This window comes from Hyla sarda, unplaced genomic scaffold (genome assembly GCF_029499605.1).
Source record: "Hyla sarda isolate aHylSar1 unplaced genomic scaffold, aHylSar1.hap1 scaffold_342, whole genome shotgun sequence".
NCBI lineage: Eukaryota > Metazoa > Chordata > Amphibia > Anura > Hylidae > Hyla > Hyla sarda.
Window position 1 is genome coordinate 109,193 of NW_026610175.1, and position 20,027 is coordinate 129,219.

Below are 20,027 nucleotides of genomic sequence, written 5' to 3' on the forward strand. Positions count from 1 at the left end.
ATTTAGTAGAAGTCGGTGCATTGTTTTCTGACTCCACAGCACTGGTTATTGTTATACAGGAGGAGTAGACTGTAGTGTCCTGTCTATTATTATTATTATTATTATTATTATACAGGAGGAGTAGACTGTAGTGTCCTGTCTATTATTATTATTATTATTATTATACAGGAGGAGTAGACTGTAGTGTCCTGTCTATTATTATTATTATACAGGAGGAGTAGACTGTAGTGTCCTGTCTATTATTATTATTATACAGGAGGAGTAGACTGTAGTGTCCTGTCTATTATTATTATTATACAGGAGGAGTAGACTGTAGTGTCCTGTCTATTATTATTATTATACAGGAGGAGTAGACTGTAGTGTCCTGTCTATTATTATTATTATACAGGAGGAGTAGACTGTAGTGTCCTGTCTATTATTATTATTATACAGGAGGAGTAGACTGTAGTGTCCTGTCTATTATTATTATTATTATTATTATTATTATACAGGAGGAGTAGACTGTAGTGTCCTGTCTATTATTATTATTATTATTATACAGGAGGAGTAGACTGTAGTGTCCTGTCTATTATTATTATTATTATACAGGAGGAGTAGACTGTAGTGTCCTGTCTATTATTATTATTATTATTATTATACAGGAGGAGTAGACTGTAGTGTCCTGTCTATTATTATTATTATTATACAGGAGGAGTAGACTGTAGTGTCCTGTCTATTATTATTATTATACAGGAGGAGTAGACTGTAGTGTCCTGTCTATTATTATTATTATACAGGAGGAGTAGACTGTAGTGTCCTGTCTATTATTATTATTATTATACAGGAGGAGTAGACTGTAGTGTCCTGTCTATTATTATTATTATTATACAGGAGGAGTAGACTGTAGTGTCCTGTCTATTATTATTATTATACAGGAGGAGTAGACTGTAGTGTCCTGTCTATTGTTATTATTATACAGGAGGAGTAGACTGTAGTGTCCTGTCTATTATTATTATTATTATTATTATTATACAGGAGGAGTAGACTATAGTGTCCTGTCTATTATTATTATTATACAGGAGGAGTAGACTGTAGTGTCCTGTCTATTGTTATTATTATACAGGAGGAGTAGACTGTAGTGTCCTGTCTATTATTATTATACAGGAGGAGTAGACTGTAGTGTCCTGTCTATTATTATTATTATACAGGAGGAGTAGACTGTAGTGTCCTGTCTATTATTATTATTATACAGGAGGAGTAGACTGTAGTGTCCTGTCTATTATTATTATTATTATTATTATACAGGAGGAGTAGACTGTAGTGTCCTGTCTATTATTATTATTATTATACAGGAGGAGTAGACTGTAGTGTCCTGTCTATTATTATTATTATACAGGAGGAGTAGACTGTAGTGTCCTGTCTATTATTATTATTATTATTATTATACAGGAGGAGTAGACTGTAGTGTCCTGTCTATTATTATTATTATTATACAGGAGGAGTAGACTGTAGTGTCCTGTCTATTATTATTATTATACAGGAGGAGTAGACTGTAGTGTCCTGTCTATTATTATTATTATTATACAGGAGGAGTAGACTGTAGTGTCCTGTCTATTATTATTATTATTATACAGGAGGAGTAGACTGTAGTGTCCTGTCTATTATTATTATTATACAGGAGGAGTAGACTGTAGTGTCCTGTCTATTATTATTATTATTATTATTATACAGGAGGAGTAGACTGTAGTGTCCTGTCTATTATTATTATTATACAGGAGGAGTAGACTGTAGTGTCCTGTCTATTATTATTATTATTATTATTATACAGGAGGAGTAGACTGTAGTGTCCTGTCTATTACTATTATTATTATTATTATACAGGAGGAGTAGACTGTAGTGTCCTGTCTATTATTATTATTATTATTATACAGGAGGAGTAGACTGTAGTGTCCTGTCTATTATTATTATTATTATACAGGAGGAGTAGACTGTAGTGTCCTGTCTATTACTATTATTATTATTATTATTATACAGGAGGAGTAGACTGTAGTGTCCTGTCTATTATTATTATTATTATTATTATTATTATTATTATTATACAGGAGGAGTAGACTGTAGTGTCCTGTCTATTATTATTATTATTATTATTATTATATAGGAGGAGTAGACTGTAGTGTCCTGTCTATTATTATTATTATTATTATTATATAGGAGGAGTAGACTGTAGTGTCCTGTCTATTATTATTATTATTATTATTATACAGGAGGAGTAGACTGTAGTGTCCTGTCTATTATTATTATTATTATTATACAGGTGGAGTAGACTGTAGTGTCCTGTCTATTATTATTATTATACAGGAGGAGTAGACTGTAGTGTCCTGTCTATTATTATTATTATTATACAGGAGGAGTAGACTGTAGTGTCCTGTCTATTATTATTATTATACAGGAGGAGTAGACTGTAGTGTCCTGTCTATTATTATTATTATTATTATTATACAGGAGGAGTAGACTGTAGTGTCCTGTCTATTATTATTATTATTATTATTATTATTATACAGGAGGAGTAGACTGTAGTGTCCTGTCTATTATTATTATTATACAGGAGGAGTAGACTGTAGTGTCCTGTCTATTATTATTATTATTATTATTATTATTATTATTATACAGGAGGAGTAGACTGTAGTGTCCTGTCTATTATTATTATTATACAGGAGGAGTAGACTGTAGTGTCCAGTCTATTATTATTATTATTATTATTATTATTATACAGGAGGAGTAGACTGTAGTGTCCTGTCTATTATTATTATTATTATTATTATTATTATTATACAGGAGGAGTAGACTGTAGTGTCCTATCTATTATTATTATTATACAGGAGGAGTAGACTGTAGTGTCCTGTCTATTATTATTATTATTATTATTATTATTATTATTATTATTATACAGGAGGAGTAGACTGTAGTGTCCAGTCTATTATTATTATTATTATTATACAGGAGGAGTGCACTGTAGTGTCCTGTCTATTATTATTACTATTATTATTATACAGGAGGAGTAGACTGTAGTGTCCTGTCTATTATTATTACTATTATTATTATACAGGAGGAGTAGACTGTAGTGTCCTGTCTATTATTATTATTATTATTATTATTATTATTATTATACAGGAGGAGTAGACTGTAGTGTCCTGTCTATTATTATTATTATTATTATTATTATTATACAGGAGGAGTAGACTGTAGTGTCCTGTCTATTATTATTATTATTATTATTATTATACAGGAGGAGTAGACTGTAGTGTCCTGTCTATTATTATTATTATTATACAGGAGGAGTAGACTGTAGTGTCCTGTCTATTATTATTATTATACAGGAGGAGTAGACTGTAGTGTCCTGTCTATTATTATTATTATTATTATTATTATTATTATTATACAGGAGGAGTGCACTGTAGTGTCCTGTCTATTATTATTACTATTATTATTATACAGGAGGAGTAGACTGTAGTGTCCTGTCTATTATTATTACTATTATTATTATACAGGAGGAGTAGACTGTAGTGTCCTGTCTATTATTATTATTATTATTATTATTATTATTATTATACAGGAGGAGTGGACTGTAGTGTCCAGTCTATTATTATTATTATTATACAGGAGGAGTAGACTGTAGTGTCCTGTCTATTATTATTATTATTATTATTATTATTATTATTATTATTATTATACAGGAGGAGTAGACTGTAGTGTCCTGTCTATTATTATTATTATACAGGAGGAGTAGACTGTAGTGTCCTGTCTATTATTATTATTATTATTATTATACAGGAGGAGTAGACTGTAGTGTCCTGTCTATTATTATTATACAGGAGGAGTAGACTGTAGTGTCCTGTCTATTATTATTATTATACAGGAGGAGTAGACTGTAGTGTCCTGTTTATTATTATTATTATACAGGAGGAGTAGACTGTAGTGTCCTGTCTATTATTATTATTATTATTATTATTATACAGGAGGAGTAGACTGTAGTGTCCTGTCTATTATTATTATACAGGAGGAGTAGACTGTAGTGTCCTGTCTATTATTATTATTATTATTATACAGGAGGAGTAGACTGTAGTGTCCTATCTATTATTATTATTATACAGGAGGAGTAGACTGTAGTGTCCTGTCTATTATTATTATTATTATTATTATTATTATTATACAGGAGGAGAAGACTGTAGTGTCCTGTCTATTATTATTATTATTATTATTATACAGGAGGAGTAGACTGTAGTGTCCTGTCTATTATTATTATTATTATTATACAGGAGGAGTAGACTGTAGTGTCCTATCTATTATTATTATTATACAGGAGGAGTAGACTGTAGTGTCCTGTCTATTATTATTATTATTATACAGGAGGAGAAGACTGTAGTGTCCTGTCTATTATTATTATTATTATTATTATACAGGAGGAGTAGACTGTAGTGTCCTGTCTATTATTATTATTATTATTATTATTATATAGGAGGAGTAGACTGTAGTGTCCTGTCTATTATTATTATTATTATTATTATATAGGAGGAGTAGACTGTAGTGTCCTGTCTATTATTATTATTATTATTATACAGGTGGAGTAGACTGTAGTGTCCTGTCTATTATTATTATTATACAGGAGGAGTAGACTGTAGTGTCCTGTCTATTATTATTATTATTATACAGGAGGAGTAGACTGTAGTGTCCTGTCTATTATTATTATTATACAGGAGGAGTAGACTGTAGTGTCCTGTCTATTATTATTATTATTATTATTATTATACAGGAGGAGTAGACTGTAGTGTCCTGTCTATTATTATTATTATTATTATTATACAGGAGGAGTAGACTGTAGTGTCCTGTCTATTATTATTATTATACAGGAGGAGTAGACTGTAGTGTCCTGTCTATTATTATTATTATTATTATTATTATTATTATTATACAGGAGGAGTAGACTGTAGTGTCCTGTCTATTATTATTATTATACAGGAGGAGTAGACTGTAGTGTCCAGTCTATTATTATTATTATTATTATTATTATTATTATTATTATTATACAGGAGGAGTAGACTGTAGTGTCCTGTCTATTATTATTATTATTATTATTATTATACAGGAGGAGTAGACTGTAGTGTCCTATCTATTATTATTATTATACAGGAGGAGTAGACTGTAGTGTCCTGTCTATTATTATTATTATTATTATTATTATTATTATTATACAGGAGGAGTAGACTGTAGTGTCCTGTCTATTATTATTATTATTATTATTATTATTATACAGGAGGAGTGGACTGTAGTGTCCAGTCTATTATTATTATTATTATACAGGAGGAGTAGACTGTAGTGTCCTGTCTATTATTATTATTATACAGGAGGAGTAGACTGTAGTGTCCTGTCTATTATTATTATTATTATTATTATTATTATTATTATACAGGAGGAGTAGACTGTAGTGTCCTGTCTATTATTATTATACAGGAGGAGTAGACTGTAGTGTCCTGTCTATTATTATTATTATACAGGAGGAGTAGACTGTAGTGTCCTGTTTATTATTATTATTATACAGGAGGAGTAGACTGTAGTGTCCTGTCTATTATTATTATTATTATTATTATTATTATTATTATACAGGAGGAGTAGACTGTAGTGTCCTGTCTATTATTATTATACAGGAGGAGTAGACTGTAGTGTCCTGTCTATTATTATTATACAGGAGGAGTAGACTGTAGTGTCCTGTCTATTATTATTATTATACAGGAGGAGTAGACTGTAGTGTCCTGTTTATTATTATTATTATACAGGAGGAGTAGACTGTAGTGTCCTGTCTATTATTATTATTATACAGGAGGAGTAGACTGTAGTGTCCTGTTTATTATTATTATTATTATTATACAGGAGGAGTAGACTGTAGTGTCCTGTTTATTATTATTATTATTATTATTATACAGGAGGAGTAGACTGTAGTGTCCTGTCTATTATTATTATTATTATTATTATTATTATACAGGAGGAGTAGACTGTAGTGTCCGGACTATTATTATTATTATACAGGAGGAGTAGACTGTAGTGTCCTGTCTATTATTATTATTATTATTATTATACAGGAGGAGTAGACTGTAGTGTCCTATCTATTATTATTATTATACAGGAGGAGTAGACTGTAGTGTCCTGTCTATTATTATTATTATACAGGAGGAGTAGACTGTAGTGTCCTGTCTATTATTATTATTATACAGAAGGAGTAGACTGTAGTGTCCTGTCTATTATTATTATTATTATTATTATTATTATTATACAGGAGGAGTAGACTGTAGTGTCCGGACTATTATTATTATTATACAGGAGGAGTAGACTGTAGTGTCCTATCTATTATTATTATTATACAGGAGGAGTAGACTGTAGTGTCCTGTCTATTATTATTATTATACAGGAGGAGTAGACTATAGTGTCCTGTCTATTATTATTATTATACAGGAGGAGTAGACTATAGTGTCCTGTCTATTATTATTATTATACAGGAGGAGTAGACTGTAGTGTCCTGTCTATTAATAATATTATTATTATTATTATTATTATTATACAGGAGGAGTAGACTGTAGTGTCCTGTATATTATTATTATTATTATTATTATTATACAGGAGGAGTAGACTGTAGTGTCCTGTCTATTATTATTATTATTATTATTATACAGGAGGAGTAGACTGTAGTGTCCTGTCTATTATTATTATTATACAGGAGGAGTAGACTGTAGTGTCCTGTCTATTATTATTATTATACAGGAGGAGTAGACTGTAGTGTCCTGTCTATTATTATTATTATACAGGAGGAGTAGACTGTAGTGTCCTGTCTATTATTATTATTATTATTATTATACAGGAGGAGTAGACTGTAGTGTCCTGTCTATTATTATTATTATTATACAGGAGGAGTAGACTGTAGTGTCCTGTCTATTATTATTATTATACAGGAGGAGTAGACTGTAGTGTCCTGTCTATTATTATTATTATTATACAGGAGGAGTAGACTGTAGTGTCCTGTCTATTATTATTATTATTATATAGGAGGAGTAGACTGTAGTGTCCTGTCTATTATTATTATTATACAGGAGGAGTAGACTGTAGTGTCCTGTCTATTATTATTATTATACAGGAGGAGTAGACTGTAGTGTCCTGTCTATTATTATTATTATACAGGAGGAGTAGACTGTAGTGTCCTATCTATTATTATTATTATTATTATTATTATTATTATTATTATTATACAGGAGGAGTAGACTGTAGTGTCCTATCTATTATTATTATTATTATTATTATTATACAGGATGAGTAGACTGTAGTGTCCTGTCTATTTTAATTATTATTATTATTATTATTATTATTCAGGAGGAGTAGACTGTAGTGTCCTGTCTATTATTATTATTATTATTATACAGGAGGAGTAGACTGTAGTGTCCTATCTATTATTATTATTATACAGGAGGAGTAGACTGTAGTGTCCTGTCTATTATTATTATTATTATACAGGAGGAGAAGACTGTAGTGTCCTGTCTATTATTATTATTATTATTATTATACAGGAGGAGTAGACTGTAGTGTCCTGTCTATTATTATTATTATACAGGAGGATTAGACTGTAGTGTCCTGTCTATTATTATTATTATACAGGAGGAGTAGACTGTAGTGTCCTGTCTATTATTATTATTATACAGGAGGAGTAGACTGTAGTGTCCTGTCTATTATTATTATTATACAGGAGGAGTAGACTGTAGTGTCCTGTCTATTATTATTATTATTATTATTATTATACAGGAGGAGTAGACTGTAGTGTCCTGTCTATTATTATTATTATACAGGAGGAGTAGACTGTAGTGTCCTGTCTATTATTAATATTATTATTATTATACAGGAGGAGTAGACTGTAGTGTCCTGTCTATTATTATTATTATACAGGAGGAGTAGACTGTAGTGTCCTGTCTATTATTATTATTATTATACAGGAGGAGTAGACTGTAGTGTCCTGTCTATTATCATTATTATTATTATTATACAGGAGGAGTAGACTGTAGTGTCCTGTCTATTATTATTATTATTATTATACAGGAGGAGTAGACTGTAGTGTCCTGTCTATTATTATTATTATTATACAGGAGGAGTGCACTGTAGTGTCCTGTCTATCATTATTATTATTATACAGGAGTAGACTGTAGTGTCCTGTCTATTACTTTTATTATTATACAGGAGGAGTAGACTGTAGTGTCCTGTCTATTATTATTATTATTATTATTATTATTATTATTATACAGGAGGAGTAGACTGTAGTGTCCTGTCTATTACTATTATTATTATACAGGAGGAGTAGACTGTAGTGTCCTGTCTATTATTATTATTATACAGGAGGAGTAGACTGTAGTGTCCTGTGTATTATTATTATTATTATTATTATTATTATTATACAGGAGGAGTAGACTGTAGTGTCCTGTCTATTATTATTATTATACAGGAGGAGTAGACTGTAGTGTCCTGTCTATTATTATTATTATACAGGAGGAGTAGACTGTAGTGTCCTGTCTATTATTATTATTATTATTATTATACAGGAGGAGTAGACTGTAGTGTCCTGTCTATTATTATTATTATTATTATACAGGAGGAGTAGACTGTAGTGTCCTGTCTATTATTATTATTATTATTATACAGGAGGAGTAGACTGTAGTGTCCTGTCTATTATTATTATTATACAGGAGGAGTGCACTGTAGTGTCCTGTCTATTATTATTATTATTATTATTGTTATACAGGAGGAGTAGACTGTAGTGTCCTGTCTATTATTATTATTATTATACAGGAGGAGTAGACTGTAGTGTCCTGTCTATTATTATTATTATTATCATTATTATTATACAGGAGGCGTTAACTGTAGTGTCCTGTCTATTATTATTATTATTATTATTATTATTATTATACAGGAGGAGTAGACTGTAGTGTCCTGTCTATTATTATTATTATTATTATTATTATTATACAGGAGGAGTAGACTGTAGTGTCCTGTCTATTATTATTATTATACAGGAGGAGTGCACTGTAGTGTCCTGTCTATTATTATTATTATTATACAGGAGGAGTAGACTGTAGTGTCCTTACTATTATTATTATTATCATTATTATTATACAGGAGGAGTAGACTGTAGTGTCCTTACTATTATTATTATTATCATTATTATTATACAGGAGGCGTTAACTGTAGTGTCTCTTCTCTTCCTGTTTCATCCCTTCTCTTCCTGTTTCGTCCCGTCTCTTCTCTTCCTGTTTCGTCCCGTCTCTTCTCTTCCTGTTTCGTCTCTTCTCTTCCTGTTTCGTCCCGTCTCATCTCTTCCTGTTTCGTCCCGTCTCTTCTCTTCCTGTTTCGTCCCGTCTCTTCTCTTCCTGTTTCGTCCCGTCTCTTCTCTTTCCTGCCTCGTCCCGTCTCTTCTCTTTCCTGCCTCGTCCCGTCTCTTCTCTTTCCTGCCTCGTCCCGTCTCTTCTCTTTCCTGCCTCGTCCCGTCTCTTCTCTTTCCTGCCTCGTCCCGTCTCTTCTCTTTCCTGCCTCGTCCCGTCTCTTCTCTTTCCTGCCTCGTCCCGTCTTTTCTCTTCCTGCCTCCTCCCGTCTCTTCTCTTCCTGCCTCCTCCCGTCTCTTCTCTTCCTGCCTCCTCCCGTCTCTTCTCTTCCTGCCTCCTCCCGTCTCTTCTCTTCCTGCCTCCTCCCGTCTCTTCTCTTCCTGCCTCCTCCCGTCTCTTCTCTTTCCTGCCTCGTCCTGTCTCTTCTCTTTCCTGCCTCCTCCCGTCTCTTCTCTTCCTGCCTCCTCCCGTCTCTTCTCTTCCTGCCTCCTCCCGTCTCTTCTCTTTCCTGCCTCGTCCCGTCTTTTCTCTTCCTGCCTCCTCCCGTCTCTTCTCTTCCTGCCTCCTCCCGTCTCTTCTCTTCCTGCCTCCTCCCGTCTCTTCTCTTTCCTGCCTCGTCCCGTCTCTTCTCTTTTCTGCCTCGTCCCGTCTCTTCTCTTTTCTGCCTCGTCCCGTCTCTTCTCTTACCTGCTTCGTCCCGTCCCTTCTCTTTCTGTTTTGTCCCGTCTCTTACCTTCCCCGGCTCTTCTCTTCTCTTACATTCCCCGGCTCTTCTCTTACATTCCCCGTCTCTTCCCTTACCTTCCCCGTCCCGTCTCTTCTCTTACCTTCCTCGTCCCGTCTCTTCTCTTACCTTCCTCGTCCCGTCTCTTCTCTTACCTTCCCTGTCCCGTCCCTTCTCTTACCTTCCCTGTCCCGTCCCTTCTCTTACCTTCCCTGTCCCGTCCCTTCTCTTACCTTCCCCGTCCCTTCTCTTACCTTCCCCGTCCCGTCTCTTCTCTTACCTTCCCCGTCCCGTCTCTTCTCTTACCTTCCCCGTCCCGTCTCTTCTCTTACCTTCCCCGTCCCGTCTCTTCTCTTACCTTCCCCGTCCCGTCTCTTCCCTTACCTTCCCCGTCTCTTCTCTTACCTTCCCCGTCTCTTCTCTTACCTTCCCCGTCTCTTCTCTTACCTTCCCCGTCTCTTCTCTTACCTTCCCCGTCTCTTCTCTTACCTTCCCCGTCTCTTCGCTTACCTTCCCCGTCTCTTCGCTTACCTTCCCCGTCTCTTCGCTTACCTTCCCCGTCTCTTCGCTTACCTTCCCCGTCTCTTCGCTTACCTTCCCCGTCTCTTCGCTTACCTTCCCCGTCTCTTCGCTTACCTTCCCCGTCTCTTCTCTTCTCTTACCTTTCCCGGCTCTTCTCTTGCCTTCCCCGTCCCGTCTCTTCTCTTCTCTTACCTTCCTGTCCCGTCTCTTCTCTTACCTTCCTCGTCCCGTCTCTTCTCTTACCTTCCCCGTCTCTTCTCTTACCTTCCCCGTCTCTTCTCTTACCTTCCCCGTCCCGTCCCGTCTCTTCTCTTCTCTTACCTTCCCCGTCTCTTCTCTTCTCTTACCTTTCCCGTCCCGTCTCTTCTCTTCTTACCTTTCCCGTCCCGTCTCTTCTCTTCTTACCTTCCCCGTCCCTTCTCTTCTCTTCTTACCTTCCCCGTCCCGTCTCTTCTCTTCTTACCTTCCCCGTCCCGTCTCTTATCTTCTTACCTTCCCCGTCCCGTCTCTTCTCTTCTCTTACCTTTCCCGTCCCGTCTCTTCTCTTACCTTCCCCGTCCCGTCCCGTCTCTTCTCTTACCTTCTCCGTCCCGTCCCGTCTCTTCTCTTACCTTCCCCGTCCCTTCACTTCTCTTACCTTCCCCGTCCCGTCTCTTCTCTTCTCTTACCTTCCCCGTCCCGTCTCTTCTCTTCTCTTACCTTTCCCGTCCCGTCTCTTCTCTTACCTTCCCCGTCCCGTCTCTTCTCTTACCTTCCCCGTCCCGTCTCTTCTCTTACCTTCCCCGTCCCGTCTCTTCTCTTACCTTCCCCTTCTCTTCTCTTACCTTTCCCGTCCCTTCTCTTCTCTTACCTTCCCCGTCCCATCTCTTCTCTTACCTTCCCCTTCTCTTCTCTTACCTTCCCCTTCTCTTCTCTTACCTTTCCCGTCTCTTCTCTTCTCTTACCTTCCCTGTCCCTTCTCTTACCTTCCCCGTCTCTTCTCTTCTCTTACCTTCCCCTTCTCTTCTCTTACCTTTCCCTTCTCTTCTCTTACCTTACCCGTCCCTTCTCTTACCTTCCCCGTCTCTTCTCTTCTCTTACCTTCCCCGTCCCGTCCCTTCTCTTACCTTCCCCGTCTCTTCTCTTACCTTCCCCGTCTCTTCTCTTCTCTTACCTTCCCCGTCCCGTCTCTTCTCTTACCTTTCCCGTCCCGTCTCATCTCTTCTCTTACCTTCCCCTTCTCTTCTCTTACCTTCCCCGTCCCTTCTCTTACCTTCCCCTTCTCTTCTCTTACCTTCCCCGTCCCTTCTCTTACCTTTCCCGTCCCTTCTCTTACCTTTCCCGTCCCTTCTCTTACCTTTCCCGTCCCTTCTCTTCTCTTACCTTTCCCGTCCCTTCTCTTCTCTTACCTTCCCCTTCTCTTCTCTTCTCTTACCTTTCCCGTCTCTTCTCTTACCTTTCCCGTCTCTTCTCTTCTCTTACCTTTCCCGTCTCTTCTCTTCTCTTACCTTCCCCGTCCCTTCTCTTCTCTTACCTTCCCCGTCCCGTCTCTTCTCTTACCTTCCCCGTCCCGTCTCTTCTCTTACCTTCCCCGTCCCGTCTCTTCTCTTACCTTCCCCGTCTCGTCTCTTCTCTTACCTTCCCCGTCCCGTCTCGTCTCTTACCTACCCATCTCATCCCACATGGCAGTAACCAGTCCTGTGTTGCGGAGAAGCTGCAGATTGTTGTGGATTTTCTCATTGACTTCAGTGGAAACATTTAATAGGCGACTGTAAACTCCTTGAATCTTCTTCCTATTCACTTAATGTACCACAGAAAATCTGCATGATCGGGGAACGCGGTGCAGACATCTCTGTGGAAACCATAAAAATCTTCATCCTAAAGGCGACGCCCAGTCTAATGTTCTGCACCAATCCACATACACTAAGAATTGTTCACACAGAGGCCCTGATATCAAAAGTGTCTGGTGTTATCCATGGTGACCAATTTAGCGTATTCTCAGTATTTGGCGGGGTGTCCCTCCAGTATTTGGCGGGGTGTCCCTCCAGTATTTGGCGGGGTGTCCCTCCAGTATTTGGCGGGGTGTCCCTCCAGTATTTGGCGGGGTGTCCCTCCAGTATTTTTGTGTTGACCGCCTCCGTTCCATTGGTGGCCTGCGGCTCTGCCAGTGGTAACCGCCCGGTATAGGTAAGAATTCCCCTTTATGATCAGCGTTTCCGTCTTCAGTCTCTGGTGCCGACTGCCTCCGTTTTAGTGAGCGGCGCAGATGTTTTGGATCGGTCTCCCGATGGTGGTCTCCTATTCTGTGTCCTCGGGATTTTGAGCATTCTCATTCGTAGACAGCCAGCAGAGATCTTCTGGAGAACAGTCTGGATTTAACCCATTAGATTCATCAGATGATTGTATTTCCCGTTTTTGTCTGGAATAGGAGAGTTTTATTGTTTTTGTGATTTTCATGTTTTTTCTCATCGGTTTCCTTTCCTTTGTAGGTGTGCAGTATGATTGTGTGATTGGGGCCGCTCCCCCCCCCCCCCTGCAGCAGCCATGTTGGAGGGCCTGGTGGCCTGGGTGCTGAACACCTACCTGGGCAAATATGTCAACAACCTGAACACTGACCAGCTGTCCGTTGCTTTGCTGAAAGGTAATGTCAATCTGCTGTGGGGAGGGGAGCTCTAGTGGTCTCCTGATTGGAAGGTGGAGCTGTCACTCAGCTGAGAGGAGGAGCCTAGACATGCTATGGGATAGAACAGTATTTCCCAACCAGGGTGCCTACAGCTATTGTCCGGACAGCCAAAGTCTGTGGGCGCCTCTTCTATTTGCTAGATCGGGGAGCCACTACAGGAGAGTGGTGATACCCCCTTTAAGGCTGTGTTCATACTGCTCTGGTGCCTGAGGCTTATAAGTGGGGACACCATCTTGTCTGCATCCGTGGATCACTCTCCCCGCCCGTCTGTGGATCGGGGCAGAGGCCATTACCATAAACCCCATTCCCATGTCACCCTGGCTGTTTGCAGGCAGTGTACTAAATGCTCCTACACCCCATTCATGTACAATGGAAGCATCTGAGTGAATGTAAAGGGGCACTCTGGGTTTATTTATATGTAATCATGCCTGCCGAGCCATCTGCAGTCTGGATCGGGGAGGGGAGTCCTTCACCTCTGCTGCATTATACAATAGGATTATTGTATTATTAAAGGGGTTATCCAGGAAAAAAACTTTTTTTATACATCAACTGGCTCCAGAAAGTTAAACAGATTTGTCATTTACTTCTGTTAAAAAAAATCTTAATCCTTTCAGTACTTAAGGGCTGCTGAAGTTGAGTTGTTCTTTTCTAAGTGCTCTCTGATGACACGTGTTTCAGGAACTGTCCAGAGATGAAGCAAATCCCCATAGCAAACCTCTTCTACTCTGTGCAGTTCCCGAGACAAGCAGAGATGTCAGCAGAGAGCACTGTTGTCAGACAGAAAAGAACAACTCAACTTCAGCAGCTGATAATTAATTATTGGAAGGATTAAGATTTTTTTATAGAAGTAATTTACAAAATCTGTTTAACTTTCTGGAGCCAGTTGATATATAAAAAAAAGTATTTTCCTGGAATACCCTTTTAAACTATATTATACTATTGTACTATATTATTATTATGCTATTATATTATTATACTATATTATATAATTCATCTATACAAGGTACGCTTATACACCGTATAACTATACGTCTTTACGCTGTACAGCAGAACAAGTACAGGGCAGTTATTCTGTGCCTGATCTGTCCTCTTGTATCTGTGTGATTTGTTTCATGTCTATGGAGCGATCACTTTGCTGGTCTAACCAGGTGCTGTGCTGAGTTAGACTAGACGGGTTACACAAGAATGCGAGAAGCATAACGCAGAGACATCTTTAGGTCTGTTACATAACCCTTCTTCATGTGTTTATAGGTGCGGTGGAACTGGAAAACCTGCCATTAAAGAAAGATGCACTGAAGGAGCTGGAGTTACCGTTTGAAGTAAAAGCAGGTATTGTGGGAAAAGTGACCGATGTTTTGTGACCATACAAGACATATGACTCCATACACAGGATGAGATTCTCCTGGGACTCTTACAGGAGGCTGCACACACACTATTAGGATAAGATGCTACTTACAGGAGGCTGCACACACACTACTAGGATAAGATGTTACTTACAGGAGGCTGCACACACACTACTAGGATAAGATGTTACTTACAGGAGGCTGCACACACACTACTAGGATAAGATGTTACTTACAGGAGGCTGCACACACACTACTAGGATAAGATGTTACTTACAGGAGGCTGCACACACACTACTAGGATAAGATGTTAATTACAGGAGGCTGCACACACACTACTAGGATAAGATGTTACTTACAGGAGGCTGCACACACACTACTAGGATAAGATGTTACTTACAGGAGGCTGTACACACACTACTAGGATAAGATGTTACTTACAGGAGGCTTCACACACACACACTACTAGGATAAGATGTTACTTACAGGAGGCTGCACACACACTACTAGGATAAGATGTTACTTACAGGAGGCTGCACACACACTACTAGGATAAGATGTTACTTACAGGAGGCTGCACACACACTACTAGGATAAGATGTTACTTACAGGAGGCTGCACACACACTACTAGGATAAGATGTTACTTACAGGAGGCTGCACACACACTACTAGGATAAGATGTTACTTACAGGAGGCTGCACACACACTACTAGGATAAGATGTTACTTACAGGAGGCTGCACACGCACTACTAGGATAAGATGTTACTTACAGGAGGCTGCACACACACTACTAGGATAAGATGTTACTTACAGGAGGCTGCACACACACTACTAGGATAAGATGTTACTTACAGGAGGCTGCACACACACTACTAGGATAAGATGTTACTTACAGGAGGCTGCACACACACTACTAGGAAAAGATGTTACTTACAGGAGGCTGCACACACACTACTAGGATAAGATGTTACTTACAGGAGGCTGCACACACACTACTAGGATAAGATGTTACTTACAGGAGGCTGCACACACACTACTAGGATAAGATGTTACTTACAGGAGGCTGCACACACACTACTAGGATAAGATGTTACTTACAGGAGGCTGCACACACACTACTAGGATAAGATGTTACTTACAGGAGGCTGCACACACACTACTAGGATAAGATGTTACTTACAGGAGGCTGCACACACACTATTAGGATAAGATGCTACTTACAGGAGGCTTCACACACACTACTAGGATAAGATGTTACTTACAGGAGGCTGCACACACACTACTAGGATAAGATGTTACTTACAGGAGGCTGCACACACACTACTAGGATAAGATGTTACTTACAGGAGGCTGCACACACACTACTAGGAAAAGATGTTACTTACAGGAGGCTGCACACACACTACTAGGATAAGATGCTACTTACAGGAGGCTGCACACACACTACTAGGATAAGATGTTACTTACAGGAGGCTGCACACACACTACTAGGATAAGATGTTACTTAGAGGAGGCTGCACACACACTACTAGGATAAGATGTTACTTACAGGAGGCTGCACACACACTACTAGGATAAGATGTAACTTACAGGAGGCTGCACACACACTACTAGGATAAGATGTTACTTACAGGAGGCTGCACACACACTACTAGGATAAGATGTTACTTAGAGGAGGCTGCACACGCACTGTTAGAATAAGGTGTCGCTTACAAGAAACTGCTCACACAATACTGGGTTAATATGTTACTTACAGGAGGCTGCACACACACACTACTAGGATAAGATGTTACTTACAGGAGGCTGCACACACACTACTAGGATAAAATTTTACTTACAGGAGGCTGCACACACACTACTAGGATAAGATGTTACTTACAGGAGGCTGTACACACACTACTAGGATAAGATGTTACCTACAGGAGGCTGCACACATACTACTAGGATAAGATGTTACTTACAGGAGGCTGCACACACTACTAGGATAAGATGTTACTTACAGGAGGCTGCACACACACTACTAGGATAAGATGTTACTTACAGGAGGCTGCACACACACTACTAGGATAAGATGTTACTTACAGGAGGCTGCACACACACTACTAGGATAAGATGTTACTTACAGGAGGTTGCACACACACTACTAGGATAAGATGTTACTTACAGGAGGCTGCACACACACTACTAGGATAAGATGTTACTTACAGGAGGCTGCACACACACTACTAGGATAAGATGTTACTTAGAGGAGGCTGCACACGCACTGCTAGAATAAGGTGTCGCTTACAAGAACCTGCTCACACACTACTGGGTTAATATGTTACTTACAGGAGGCTGCACACACACACTACTAGGATAAGATGTTAATTACAGGAGGCTGCACACACACTACTAGGATAAGATGTTACTTACAGGAGGCTGCACACACACTACTAGGATAAGATGTTACTTACAGGAGGCTGCACACACACACTACTAGGATAAGATGTTACTTACAGGAGGCTTCACACACACACTACTAGGATAAGATGTTACTTACAGGAGGCTGCACACACACTACTAGGATAAGATGTTAATTACAGGAGGCTGCACACACACTACTAGGATAAGATGTTACTTACAGGAGGCTGCATACACACTACTAGGATAAGATGTTACTTACAGGAGGCTGCACACACACTACTAGGATCAGATGTTACTTACAGGAGGCTTCACACACACTACTAGGATTAAATTTCACTTACAGGAGGCTGCACACACACTACTAGGATAAGATGCTACTTACAGGAGGCTGCACACACACTACTAGGATAAGATGTTAATTACAGGAGGCTGCACACACACTACTAGGATAAGATGTTACTTACAGGAGGCTGCACACACACTACTAGGATAAGATGTTACTTACAGGAGGCTGCACACACACACTACTAGGATAAGATGTTACTTACAGGAGGCTGCACACACACTACTAGGATAAGATGTTACTTACAGGAGGCTGCACACACACTACTAGGATAAGATGCTACTTACAGGAGGCTGCACACACACTACTAGGATAAGATGTTACTTACAGGAGGCTGTACACACACTACTAGGATAAGATGTTACTTACAGGAGGCTGTACACACACTACTAGGATAAGATGTTACTTACAGGAGGCTGTACACACACTACTAGGATAAGATGTTACTTACAGGAGGCTGCACACACACTACTAGGATAAGATGTTACTTACAGGAGGCTGCACACACCCTACTAGGATAAGATGTTACTTACAGGAGGCTGCACACACACTACTAGGATAAGATGTTACTTACAGGAGGCTGCACACACACTACTAGGATAAGATGTTACTTAGAGGAGGCTGCACACACACTACTAGGATAAGATGTTACTTACAGGAGGCAGCACACACACTACTAGGATAAGATGTTACTTACAGGAGGCAGCACACACACTACTAGGATAAGATGTTACTTACAGGAGGCTTCACACACACTACTAGGATTAAATTTTACTTACAGGAGGCTGCACACACACTACTAGGATAAGATGTTACTTAGAGGAGGCTGCACATGCACTGCTAGAATAAGGTGTGGCTTACAAGAAACTGCTCACACACTACTGGGTTAATATGTTACTTACAGGAGACTGCACACACTGCTAGGATAAGACGTTACTTACAGGAGGCTGCACACACACTGTTGCTTGTAGTTTTATGCATTTGTCTGTGTAAATGGAGAACTATGGCAAAAATTAACTTATCCCCTGTCTCTGGGACAGGACCTGGTGCAGAGTGGGGAGCGGGTGCTGCAGACATCACACGCTTAGTTCATTTCCCATAGAAATTAGTAGAGCGCATGCCGTCTACCTGGAGATAACTTTGGCTTGAGTAATCCTTTAACAAAGCAGGAGGACTGTAAATGGAGTGCTCCTTTCCTCTGTGTTCTCGATTCTTCTGTAGGGCCTGTGGCTACTCCTGCGGGCCCTGTGGCTACTCCTGCGGGCCCTGTGGCTACTCCTGCGGGGCCGGTGGCTACTCCTGCGGGGCCTGTGGCTGAGTTTGCTGCTGTCAGACGTCCGGCTCCATACAGAAGCAGTCGGCTGCTTGGAAAGTGAACCCCCAGCATGGACTTTGTAGTCAGCATTTTTGGGGTTTGGTTACTGAGACCCCCATTGATTAGTAAAATAAAGGACATAATTGTGACCGCAGAGCCTTCTGTCCGCTCATTCCTGGAGGTGTCTCTATGAGAAGCAGAGCGTGCACTGTGTGGGGGTTCAGGACCCCCATAGACTTCTATGGGTCTGTACACACCTGACTGCACTTTACAAGGAGAGCGGGCGGAAGAGAGCGGGCGTAGTGATCATTTAAGTTCTTGGTGATCAGCGGGGAACGCTTAGCGTATTCTCTCCCGTTCTGTATCATGTGACCTGAACCATTTCACCATGGACGTCCTTGAGGATTCAGGCAAATACGTCTCCTGATCGCTTTAGTCTCTGGCCACGTAATTGCCACAAATTTTTAATAATAATACCATTAGAGTTCCACTTTAAGCTGTGATAAAGCAGCCTGGTAACCATGGTGACCTCATCCTGCTGTTCTGCTCAGTAAGTGACGGCTCAGACTTTTTTCTAGGTTTTATTGGGAAGATCAGGATCCAGATCCCGTTTTATCGGCCACATTTGGATCCTTGGGTGATCTCCATCTCACAGCTTCACCTGGTCGGATCTCCGGACGAACAAGAAGACTTTGATGAAGTGAAAGAGAAGTTATTGGAGGGCGCACAGAAGAGGGCGCTGCTGAGAGCGCTGGAGGAGAAGTGGAAGGTACGCCCGGAGCTTCTACATCCCATAATAAGTCCGCGCGCTGGTCACTCTGGTCTGCTATAGAGTTTAAAGTGGTACTCCAGCTGTTAAAGTGCAGATGTCCCCAAGAATATGCTTTTAATGCTGCACACACAGTGCACTAGGGTTCACAAACATATTCTTGGCGTACCTTTATCAATAACTTCCGCTGTTATATACTAATAAAAACAGTTTTATAATTGCTCCTGCAGTCAGGTAACAGTCAGCTGATTAGCACACAGGGCTCTCCTGCCGGCGGCGGCCCTGTGTAGCTCTCCTGCCGGCGGCGGCCCTGTGTAGCTCTCCTGCCGGCGGCGGCCCTGTGTAGCTCTCCTGCCGGCGGAGGCCCTGTGTAGCTCTCCTGCCGCCGGCGGCCCTGTGTAGCTCTCCTGCCGGCTGTGTGTAGCTCTCCTGCCGCCTCCGTCCGTGTCTCTCCTGCCGGCGGCGGCCGTGTGTAGCTCTCCTGCCGGCGGCGGCCCTGTGTAGCTCTCCTGCCGGCGGCGGCCCTGTGTAGCTCTCCTGCCGGCGGCGGCCCTGTGTAG

At 39.9% G+C, this 20,027-nt stretch overlaps 1 protein-coding gene across 1 annotated transcript in view; it reads left to right on the top strand.

The window, feature by feature from the left end:
- The window catches only part of VPS13D (vacuolar protein sorting 13 homolog D), a 194,635-nt gene that overhangs the window by 4,048 nt on the left and 170,560 nt on the right, over window positions 1-20,027 (top strand). The window contains exons 2-4 of the mRNA XM_056553621.1: window positions 13,098-13,249; window positions 14,543-14,620; window positions 19,277-19,467. Coding sequence (XP_056409596.1) covers window positions 13,153-13,249; window positions 14,543-14,620; window positions 19,277-19,467 — 366 coding nt within the window. The 5' untranslated portion in view covers window positions 13,098-13,152. The remainder of the gene's footprint in view (window positions 1-13,097; window positions 13,250-14,542; window positions 14,621-19,276; window positions 19,468-20,027) is intronic.